At 38.4% G+C, this 12,421-nt stretch overlaps 1 protein-coding gene across 5 annotated transcripts in view; it reads left to right on the forward strand.

Annotated features, from left to right (window-relative positions):
- The window catches only part of LOC106080795 (uncharacterized), an 857,102-nt gene that overhangs the window by 674,848 nt on the left and 169,833 nt on the right, over window positions 1-12,421 (forward strand). For all 5 annotated transcript variants that reach the window (XM_059361859.1, XM_059361858.1, XM_059361860.1 and 2 more), the window contains one exon: window positions 4,733-4,866. In XM_059361859.1, the coding sequence (XP_059217842.1) occupies window positions 4,733-4,866 (134 nt within the window). The remainder of the gene's footprint in view (window positions 1-4,732; window positions 4,867-12,421) is intronic.

The following is a 12,421-nucleotide window of genomic DNA, read 5'->3' on the forward strand; positions in this document are numbered from 1 at the left end:
CTTCTTTGCTGGAGCTTCTTCATCCATCCGACCTATGATGTTGATGTCGTCAGCATAGGCGTGTATCATGTGTCCTCTTGTGATTAGTGTGCCATATCTATTCAAATCTGCATCTCTTATAATTTTCTCCAGCAGGATATTAAAGAGATCACACGATAGGCTGTTTTCTTGTCTGAAACCTCGTTTGGTATTGAATGGTTCGGAGAGATTTTTTTTCTTACTGGGGAATGCGTATCAGCAAGTCTCGTCCTGCAGAGTTTTATTAATTTTGCAGGGATACCAAACTAAGACATGGCTTGAAATACCTTTGAATGTAAAAGGGAATCGGAAGCGGCTTTGTTGTCAACAAAGAGATGGTGGGTGTTGGTTTGTCCTTCTTGGGTGTTTTCCAGGATTTGGTGCAGAATGAATATGTCGTCCAGGGTGGATTTACCAGGTCTAAAGCCGCATTGATAGGGCCAATTATCCCATTGACTTTAGGTTTTAATCTTTCACACAGTACGCTCGAGTGTATCTTGTATGCGATGGGGAGGGGACTTATTCCTCTGTAGTTGGCACATTCCATTTTGTCTTCATTCTTGTGTACGGGTATGCTGAGGTATCAATCATCGGTTGTGCGTTCTTCTAGCCAGAATGCGCAGATAAGCTGATGCATACGCCTTATCAGCGTGTCGCCTTCGGTCTAAACAGTTCAGCGGGTAACCCGTCGGTTCCTGTTGCCTTGTTGTGCTTTCGTCGGGTCACTGCTACTTGGACTATCATTTTACAGGCACATAGCCCTAAACAGTGGCGTACTATGAATTTCTTGTATCGTATAAATCGCATAAATTTGTTTGAATATTTGGATATGTTTATTTTCCCCTCCTCTATTTTATATGTCCTTTATTTTATGTGCAAAAAAATTAACACTGGTATTTACAAAACCTAATGCAGCTTAATAGAATGTTGATTTGGCAGAAAACGTTGTACAAATATTTAGAAAATCTCTTAGAGAGATTGCCGTGACATAGGCTCTAGAATTGAAAATCGGTTGATACATATATATGAGAGCTAAATCTAAATTTGAAGCGATTTCTCATAATTTTAATAAAGTCGACAAAATTCTATGTATTTGCCAATGTTGTCAAAGTGCCAAATTTCGCGAAGATCGGTTAATAACCACATTATTGCAATATTAGTCCAAAATTTGTTGCTATTTTATTAATGTCCTAAAAATGTCTATGCCAAAATTGAAGATAATAGGAAAAAAGTTACGTAGTATCCATCCCTCCTCCTTTAAGTGTTTTACACATATCCGGGTGTCTGTCCGCCTGTCCGTCTGTATGCTGTAATCTCTTTCCATTCTCTCTACAGCCTTCAAAAATTGAGATATTGAGCAGAAATTAGGTACAGATATGCGTTTATGCTGCATGCACCTTAAGTTCTTGAACGGGTCAAATCGGACCATATTTGGATACAGCTGCCATAAAAACCGATCTGCCGATAAAGGGTCAAAAGCCTATAAAAGCTTTATTTATACCCCGTTTTCGCTGTAATTTGAAAAAAAATAGTAGTTTTTAGTCCTCCCGACATCCAACCTAAATATGGTTCACATCGGACTATATTTAGATATAGCTGCCATATAGACCGATCGGACGGTTAAGGGCCTAAAGCCCATTCAAACTTTATTTATTACCCGATTCCACTGAATTTTTAAGCTGTGAGTTGTTTTAAGCCTCCCGACATCTGACCTAAATATGGTTCAGATCAGACCATGTTTAGATATAGCTGCCATATAGCCCAATCTACCGATTTAGAGTCTAAAACACATAAAAACCTTATTTATTACCCGATTTAGCTGAAATTTGAAACAGTGAGTTGTTTTAAGCCTCCCGTATGATTCCGATTGGACCATATTTGAATATAGCTGCCATATAGACCGATCTGCCGATTAAGGATCTAAAGCCCATAAAAGCCTTATTTATTACCCGATTAGATGAAATTTGAAACAGTAAGTTGTTTTAAGCCTCCCGACATCCGACCTTAGTATGATTCCGATCGGATCATATTTGAATATAGCTGCCATATAGACCGATCTGCCGATTAAGGATCTAAAGCCCATAAAAGCTGCATTTATTACCCGATTTTCCTGAAATTTAAAACAGTGAGTTGCTTAAGCCTCCTGACATTCGACTCAAATATGGTTGAGATCGGTCCATATTTGGATAGAGCTGCCATATAGACCTATTTGCCACTTAAGGGTCTAAAGCCAATAAAAGTTGCATTTATATTATCCGATTTCGCAGAAATTTGGAACAGTGAGTTTTCTTAAGCCTCCCAAAATCCGATTCAAAAATTGTTCAGATCGGACTATATATAGATATAGCCGTCATAAAGACCGATCTGCCGATTATGGGTCTGAAACCCATAACATTTTTATTTATTTGCCAATTTTGCTCAAATTTTAATCAGAGAGTTGTTTTAAGCCTCCCGTAATTTGATCTAATTCGGAATTTAGTTATATATAATGGCTATATAGACCGAGCTCCCGGCTTAAAGTCTTGAGGCAATAGTTTGGTAATTTTTCCTCCAAATTCGATGAAATTTGCCACAGTGCGTGCTGGTAGACTCCTTCCTACCCATTCCTGTCAAACGTGGTCCAGATCATATTTGGATATAACTTCCATATAGACCGATCTCCCTAAATAGAGTATTGAGCCTATAAAGTGGACATTTTTCAAACGATTTCGATGAAATTTGACACATTAAGCTCTGGTAGACCCATACACCTATTTGTTGAATGTGGTCTAGAAGGGATCATGTTTGGATATAGCTTCCATATGGACCGATCTCCCCATATAGGGTATTGACTCCATGTAAGAAGAATTTTTCATTAGATTTTGATGAAATTTTAAACAGTTTAATTTGGTACCCTCTACACCTTTTTGTTCAATATTGTCCAGGTCGTACCATATCTGCAAAAAGCTGTCATATACAATAGTTTGCCATAACATTTTGAGCCTATAACAGTAGCATTTTCATTCAATTTCGATTAAATTTGAAGCTTGAGCTTTAAAATTTGTCCTTTGGTACCCCTCGAGAACTTTTTGTTGAATATCATCTAAATCGGACCATATTGGGATATAGCTGCCATATAGACGGATTTCCCGATAATACTCTTTATCGGGAATGAGCGTCTAAGAAAGCATTTTTATCCGATTTTGATGAAATTTTAAACAGTGAGTTTTGTTAGACCTCTTCTCCTTTTTGTTGAATATCTTCCAGATCGGATGAAAAATGACCAATTGCCTCAAAATTTTAAAACTGGAGATCGGTCTATATAGCGGCTATATAAACCTTAATTCCGATTTTGTGAGTTCAGAATATCAGGTTTATATACAAAGAATACAAAGTCATCAACAATTTTTTGGAAAGCAAAATATCCGTAATTTTATAAATAAATACCAAAAAAAGTTATTTTTTGGAACACCATTTCTATCCATTTATGATCGGAATCGGTTTTTAAACTGCTAAAGCTTCAAAATTCACGTATATCCCGATTTTAATGCAAATAAAAAACCTGGTGCTAAATTTTGTAAAGATCGGACGAAAATTGTGGCTTCTACAGCCTTAAAATTCCATATCGGGTGAAAGATAAATATGGGAGCTATATCTAATTCTGAACCGATTTTTTTTCAAAATCAATGGCGTTCGACCTTGAGCCAAAGAAGTGACATGTCCAAAATTTCATGATAATCGGACAATAAATGTGACCTGTACCTTCATCACAAAAATACATGGACAGACAGACAGACCGACGGACATAGCTAAATCGAATGAGAAAGTGATTCTTAGCCCATCGGTATACTTAACAATGGGTCTAGCTCTTCTCCTTCTTAGCGTTGCAAACAAATGCACAAACTTATAATACCCTATACCATAGTGGTGGTGTAGGGTTTAAAAATCCATGAATTTATTGCTTCTCCCATTGTTGTTTTTGCTTTCTATCCTAACAAAAACTTGCCAATTGCAACCCATGGTGGAAAGGACAAATATATAAGGTCCCAAACTTAACAGGATAACCAGTTTGCCATCCAACCAATTTTCATTAATCCAAAAATATTTATGGCAATTTAAAAAAAAAACGGGTTACCCTTTCATGTAGAGAATTTGAAGTTAGAAATTATTGTCCCAGTTTTTTTTTTCTTTTTTTTTAATAAACTGTTTTTTTATCTTATGGCATGGGGTCATTAATTGCCTAAACTTCCTGAAATCTCAACAATAATAAATAACAACAATTTTAAAGACCCAATGACTTGTCATTGCCTTTTCCTTTGGCACGCTTTTTTGCCATTCCCAAACGAAGAAATATTTTCTCATTCACTTTGTTTAGAGACCATTTAACAGAGTTAAATGTTATCAAATTGCTACGGCTATGAATTTCATTGGTAGCAAAAATCACATCGGCGTAATTCCTGACTTTCCGCCAGAATTCCGTTTTGGGGTCTATTCTGTGAAAAGAAAAACACATCCCTACCATTACCATGCTTATCGCATAACAAAAAAAAAAAAAAAAAGACCCAAGTACGAAAAAATTGTAGCAGGAAATCATAATTCTTTTTCTTAATTTTTTCAAATAAAAAATGTATAAACTTTATTTATGGTTATTATTGTTGTTGCTGTTGTTATTCTGCTGTGGCCTGCTTTGTTTTTTAATTTTGTTCCTTCTCATTCCTTTTTTTTTCTGTTGCAGAATTTCCTGATAAACGACCCCAACTATTTACGGAGCACACACGATACGAGCCGGGTGATGTATTGCGTGCGAACTGTAGTACGCCACCATCTCGTCCAAGAGCTGAATTGAGATTTACGATAAACAATATACCGGTAAGTGAGAAATGTGAGCAAAAATGAAATTTTACACCAGATTGGACATAAGGATAACTACTCACAGACACACACACACATATGCACACACAAACAAAATCTCTAATAAAAGTGATTTGTATAAGAAACTCTTGAAATTGAAGAAATAGGACTTGAAATTATAAGCGAATGGAAAGAATGGATTTTTTATAATTTTAATTTTTGAACAAATAGATAACGTATGACTTTAAAAGTGAAATTTTGGCGTTTCCCTTCAAAAGTAGTCAGAATTTGCCAAAGACTATTTTCTGTCTTTTATTATATTAAAATGAAATTGTTGCGCTCTGTTTGTTTGTTTGTCTGTTCCATATAGACTCAAAAACGGCTGAACCGATTTTCATGAAATTTTCACAGGTGGTAGAGTTTTGGCCCCTGGTGAAATAAGGGTACTATATTTTTTGATATCCAAAGGCGGGCGGACCCTTCTTCACACCCTAATTTTTAATAACGCTAGATCTAATAGATGCGTTCACCGATTGAAATGAAATTTTGTATGCCACCTTATGGTACCTCAAAAATACGAAATTGGTATAAAATTTTTCCAATAACCAGGGGGGACGCCCCATCCCAAAACCCACCCGAGCGGACATGTTTGACGATTGGGACATTATGGGTATCAAATTAAAGGTAAGTAAGAGACGAGTACGAATTTGATATGCAAATTTCCCCGAAAGTGTTCGGGTGGGTCCCCCACCCCCAAAAAACCCCCCAAGAGAACACTTTCACCGCTTTTGGCAATATGGGTATCAAATGAAAGGTATTTAAAAGTAGAGTATTTTTATTTATTTATAACTTCATTTCATTTATTTTTTTACTTTTTTATTTCATTTTTTACTTGGTGTCTGAGAGGCCTCCCCACTCCCCAAACCCCTCCGCAGGGCATACTTACCAATTGGGACAATATGGATATCACATCAAAGCTGTTTAAATGTAGAGTCAGAATCCGATTCAAGTTTAAGCTCAATGATAAGGGGCCTCCTTTTAATAGCCGAGTCCGAACGGCGTGCCGCAGTGCGACACCTCTTTGGAGAGAAGTTTTACATGGCATAGTACCTCACAAATGTTGCCAGCATTAGGAGGGGAAAACCACCGCTGAAATTTTTTTCTGATGGTCTCGCCAGGATTCGAACCCAGACGTTTAGCGTCATAGGCGGATGAGCTAACCTCTGCGCTACGGTGTTTAGAAGTCGAGTGCACATCTGTTATAAGAATCTGGTGCAAGGTGTCTACGGGGCCTCCCCAACCCCTAAACCCCTTAATGTCCAACGTCACAAAATGGGTATCAAATGGAGCTTCTTTAGGAGTTGACTACGAATCTGGTATACAGAACCTGCGGATCTTAAAAAATGTGGTATCCCAAGTGGTAGCTTTGAAATATGATTTGGAATCTAGATAGCCAATACAAAAAAAATTGTTAGTGTGTATCTGAACGAGAAGCGTAGCCCTGAATATCTTGATAGCCACCTTCAAATTGCTTGACTTTATGGGGCTCAAACAAAGTCGTGCTCTAGCACGATGCTGATATTATTTCCCTTCTAACCGGCCATGTTTGTCTGCTATGGCATAAAGGGACTCAAATAATAGGTATTTGATAGTAGAAGGCGAATTTGATATCCAATTGTGAGGCCAAGTGTTTGGGAGTCGTCTCACCCCATAAACTCCATCTGAACCAAGTTGGAGCTAAAAAAAAAAAAATAAATTTGAGTGTAGAGCACGATGCTGATATTTTTTCGGGCCATGTACATGGGTAGCCGCCCCAACCTACATACCCCTCAGACTGGACATATTTGTGGAAATCTGGTATCTGTTTTATGGCCAAGTGTTTCAGGGACGTCTCATCTAATAAACTTCCCCTAAACTATACATATATACCGACTATAGCAATATGTAGCTTAAATGTGGTGTTTGAATCTAATATCCACTTTCGGGGCAAAAGGTTTGACAACTCCAATCCACCACCAAAACCAAGAGAATGAAGTAGATTTAACATCCAAACTTTAATGGGCCCTCCCTTTACCCTATTTTCAAAAATTTCAGATCTCGGTGATGAGGGGGGAGATTTAAGCGAAATTTGGTTTGTTTATAATAACTCAAAAACAGAAATTTGGTTTCGCTATTTAGGGTGGATAACTAGGGAGCCGCGCCACCTCCAAAACCCGCCAAATGGATATAAATATAAACCAATAAGGACAATATGTGGCTCAAATGAAAGGTATTTGAGAATAGATCACGAATTTGATATATGGGCGTCCACTTTACTCTTAAAACTACACCCATACCGTGGCTTATAAGATCATTTGGAAAAGATGAAGCTTCAGAAATATGACACATATCGTTTATATTTCTAAGAACTTCTAACTTTTTTTTACCCTACATCATTGGGTATAATAATTAAGTGTATTTCTTTGCAACACCCAGAAGTAAAAGATAAAGATCCATTGATAAGCACACGGATCGACTCAGAATCACTTTCTGATTCAATTTAGCTACGTCTTTCCATGCTTTTTTATTTTTCATTTTTTTTTAATGCATACTACATTCTTACCAAGAAGAAAGAAAAATTACTAACAGTTCAAATATGTTCGTTTTAAGTTTATGAAAAGTCAAGAAAATTTTATAGTACAAAGCTTGGTTAAACCTTCAATTATGCTTATTGTTCCATACTCACATTTGTATACCCACACATATAAGGTTGTGAACGAATTAGTAGACATGTGTGTGTGTGTGTCAACACACATGAAAATGCTTTTACATAATGACAGACTATAAATTTTGCAGTTTCAAAATTGTTATTAATTGCTAATTAACGATAGGAGGACTATGATTAATAGTTGTGTAACTTTCTACGCATAAAGGAGTGTGAGTGAGCCATGGCATTTGAGCCAGAACTCCCCAAAGGCGTTTTGAGCATGCTAGACTACAAGGGGGTCCGAAAAGTAGCAGCCCTATAAACTAGATGGCGGTAATAGTATGAAAGTAAATACTTTCGCTAAAGGTGGCAACCTTCGAAAACACACCATAGCATGAAGGGCATACTAATTTCGTCATTCCTTTTGTAACACCTTGAAATATTCGTCTAAGACCCCACAAAGTAAATATATTCTCGATCGTCATGACATTTTAAGTCGATCTAGCCATGTACGTCCGTCCGTCCGTCTGTCGAAAGCACGCTTTCTTTTGAAGGAGTAAAGCTAAGAGCTTGAAATTTTGCATAATTACTTTTTATTAGTGTAGGTCAGTTGGGATTGTAAATGGGCCAAAGCGGTCCATGTTTTGATATAGCTGCCATATAAAGCGATCTTGGGTCTTGACTTCTTGAACCACTAGAAATTTAGCACGAACTTGTATGTTTTGACTTTCAATAACTGTGTCAAATATGGATCGAATCGATCTATAGCCTGATATAGCTGCCATATAAATCGATCTTGAACCACTAGAGGGCGCAATTTTTATCCGATTTGGCTGAAATTTTGCATGAAGTATTTTGTTATTACTTCCAACAACCGCGATAAATATGATTCAAATAGATACATAACCGGAGTATGTATTGGGTTGCCCAAAAAGTAATTGCGGATTTTTTAAAAGAAAGTAAATGCATTTTTAATAAAACTTAAAATGAACTTTAATCAAATATACTTTTTTACACTTTTTTTCTAAAGCAAGCTAAAAGTAACAGCTGATAACTGACAGAAGAAAGAATGCAATTACAGAGTCACAAGCTGTGAAAAAATTTGTCAACGCCGACTATATGAAAAATCCGCAATTACTTTTTGGGCAAACCAATATTTTGTTATGACTTCCAACAACTGCGATAAATATGGTTCAAATAGGTAAATAACCGGATATAGTGCAGCTATATAAACCGATGTGGGATCTTGACTTCTAAAGCTTCTAGAGGGCGCAATTCTTATCCGATTTGGATAAAATTTTGTACAACGGCTTCTCCCATGACCTTCAACATACGTGTCCAATATGGTTTTAATCGATGTATAGCTTGATACAGCTCAAATATAAACCGATCTCCCGAATAAGCTTTTTGAGCCCCTATAAGGCGCAATTGTTATCCGAATGGACTAAAATATCACCTAATAACTTTTACCATGGTCTTCAACATTAAATTTACATATGGTCCGAATCGGACTATAGCTTGATATATATCCAATAGCATACAAATTATTTTTCATTATTCTTTGTTTGCCTCAAAAGAGATACCGAGCGAAGCACTCGACAAATGCGATCCATGGTGGAGTGTATAAAAGATTCGGCCCAGCCAAACTTTGCACGCTCTTACTTGTTTAAGTTTCAAACCACCACGGTGTTTAGTTTTTATACCCACCACTATAGGAAAGGGGGTATATTCATTTAGTCATTCCATTTGCAACACAGCGAAATATCCATTTCTGACCCTACAAAGTATTTATATTTTTGATCTTCGTAAAATTCTAAGACGATTGTCCGTGTGTCCGTCAATTGTAATCACGCTACAGTCTTTAAAAATTGAGATATTGAGCTGAAATTCTGCACACACTCGTATTTCGTCCGTACGCAGACTAAGTTCTTGAATGGGCTAAATAGGACTATATTTGGATATAGCTTGATCTACCGATTAAGAGTCTTAATCCTATAAAAGCAACAATTATTACCCTATATCGCTGAAATTTGAGATGGGAAGTTGTTCTTAGCCCCCCGACATCCGACCCAAATTCGGTTCAGATCGGACTATACTTAGATATAGCTGCCACATAGAGCGATGTGCCGATTAAGGGTCTTAAGCCCATAAAAACCGCATTTATTTTCCGATTTCGCAGGAATTTAAGCCATAGAGTTGTTCTTAGCCTCACGACATCCGACTTAAATATGATTCAGATCGGAGTATATTTCGATCTAGCTGCCATATAGACCGATATGCCGTCTAAGGGTCTTAAGCCCATAAAAGCCACATTTTTTACCCGATTTCCACATCCGAACCGAATATAGTGCATATCGGACTATATTTACATATAGCTGCCATATTGACTGATATGCCGATTTAGGGTCTTAAGCCTATAACAGGGGCATTTATTACCGGATTTCGCTGTCGATATCCAAACCAAAAATCTTTCAGATCGGAGCATATTTGGATATAGCTCTCATATAGACCGATTTGCCGATTTTGGGCCTTACGCTTATAACAGACGCATTTATTAACCGACTTTGCTGAAATACCACCATAGACTTGTATTAGGTTAGGTTGAAAAGAGGGTGCAGATATTAATCCGCCCTATGCCACTATAGATATACACCAAAGCCAGTAATCGGCTTGTTGTGCGCTCTAAAAACTTAAAAGTAATCTCGAAGAAGAAAATTTCAAGTTAGGAATTTCGTGCTACTTACAAAATCCTTAATTGTTTTCCATACCACTCTCCTTAGTTGGTTCATGTGTGGAATCATGTCCCCACCTATGTACTGGTGTCTGTTATCCGCAAAATCTGGGCAATGACATAGGAAATGTTGCAACGTCTCATCACATGCCCTAAACATGCTATCACTTGCCGCACCGATTTTGCATAAGTGAGCTCGTAGTCCTATGTGTCCCGATACCAATAGCTATACTGACCTCCTTCTTCCTTCCATTCAGTAATAGCCTCGTCTTCCCACGATCTGGATCCGCCCATAAGATTTTCGCCGTCCTATCGACTGTTTCGCTGTTCCACAGTGTTACATGTGTTACGTGTTCGTCACCCACGCCCTTAACTCGGACTGCATCGACCCGAAAGGATTCGTGCTAATCAATTTTATAGACGGCAGTCCTCTGGCCTTCACTGCCAAATCATCTGTCCTTTCATTCCCCTCCCTCTTTTATGGCCCGGCATCCAAACGATGAGGATTGTGCCATCCTCAGAGAAACTCATTCTAACACTGCAAGACTGTTCGTGACCATACTGTCCTGGCATTAACATACCCTTATGACCATTTTACTGTCCGTAAAGAAGTTCACTTTCGTCGTCCTCGCGTTAGTATCACACCACCTCCTGCTTTCCGTCATCGCCCTGATCTCCGCCTGCAGGACCATATTATGGTCAGGCAGTCTAAAACAGATCTCAGTCCCTTGGATCTCAATGTAGACCCCCAGGCCCACTCGGTCCCTTAGCTTTGATCCATCCGTGTAACATAAGCTTCCAAACAGCAATACTAGGGTTCCGTCAGTCCAAGACTGTGCCGCTGGCAGCAGTTCTTTGCACTCGACCTCTAGTGTCGTCTCCGGTATTCGATCGGAAACCTCTTCCCTTCCTTCCATGTTTCCTATCGTCTTCCAAACGGCAATACTAGGGTTCAGTCAGTCCATGACTGTGCCTCTGGCAGCAGTGTTTTGCACTCGACCTCAAGGGTCGTCTCAGGTATCCGATCGGAAATCTCTTCCCTTCCTTCCATGTTTCCTATCGTCGCCTCGATTATAGCGCGATGTTCCAATTTTCAATCCATTCTCCCTCCGCCGTAAGTCTCATAGACGCAGTCGCTGCCTCATACTTAATCTGTATGTCAATGGGTTGGATATCTAGAATTATCTCCAGTGGCCTAGTGGGCTTGGTCCTCATCGATCCGCCTATGCCAAGACAACATGTTCTCTGGACTTGTTGTATGGTCTTAAAATTGAAATTTTTCTCCATATTCTGTAGAGCCAGTAGACTATCCTCGGTTTCAGGCCCCATTTTAAGCCTACGGCCTATCTACATAGTGCCCAACATCTATGAGCCTTCTCAGTAGGCTCCTGATTGAGCCACTTCCAATTAAGTTTCCTATCCAAGATGACTCCTAAATATTTGACTCAGACATCGAAATCATTTCATTGAGGAAATGTGGTGCGTCATATTAGCCCACATTCGTCTTCCTTGTGAACAGGCATATTTCTATCATCTCTGGGTAAACATTGAGAACCCTGGGTATTGTGCAGTCATATGCCATATGCAAGACCCTTTCGGCTCTACTGAATTGTATTTAGACTCCCAACATCTGTCCCGAAAATGGGCCTGACCGGGCGGGTGCCTTAGGAACCAATTTTCAATTTTAGGGCCTAAAAACCGTAAAAGGCGTATTAATTCTCCGATTTTGCCGAAATTTGAAACAGTGAGCTGATCTGAGGCTCCCGACATCCAACCCAAATATGGTCCAGATCGGACAATATTTAGATATAGTTGTCATTTAGATCGAATCGATCCGAATTAGGGCAAAATCACATAAACGCACTTTTTACCCGATTTCACTGAAATTTTGAACTTGTATAAAGCTTCTCGGCTTTCTGCGGTACCCATCATATCTGATTAACTTTCCCCTATCCACCTGGGTAGGCGTCCGATGGCAGTAGTATGCCAAAAAAATTATCCACAATCTTTTGATCCAAAAAATATTCTAAAAAAAGGGTTTTGTAGCAATAACATATTTCTATTATATCTCAAGCTCAACTCTGTTTCTAGTAGCACACCACCTTAATGTCTCTGCTAAGGAACAGTGATTATGTGAGTAACGGTTTCGTTTTGAG

Source organism: Stomoxys calcitrans, chromosome 2, assembly GCF_963082655.1.
Source record: "Stomoxys calcitrans chromosome 2, idStoCalc2.1, whole genome shotgun sequence".
Classification (NCBI taxonomy): domain Eukaryota; kingdom Metazoa; phylum Arthropoda; class Insecta; order Diptera; family Muscidae; genus Stomoxys; species Stomoxys calcitrans.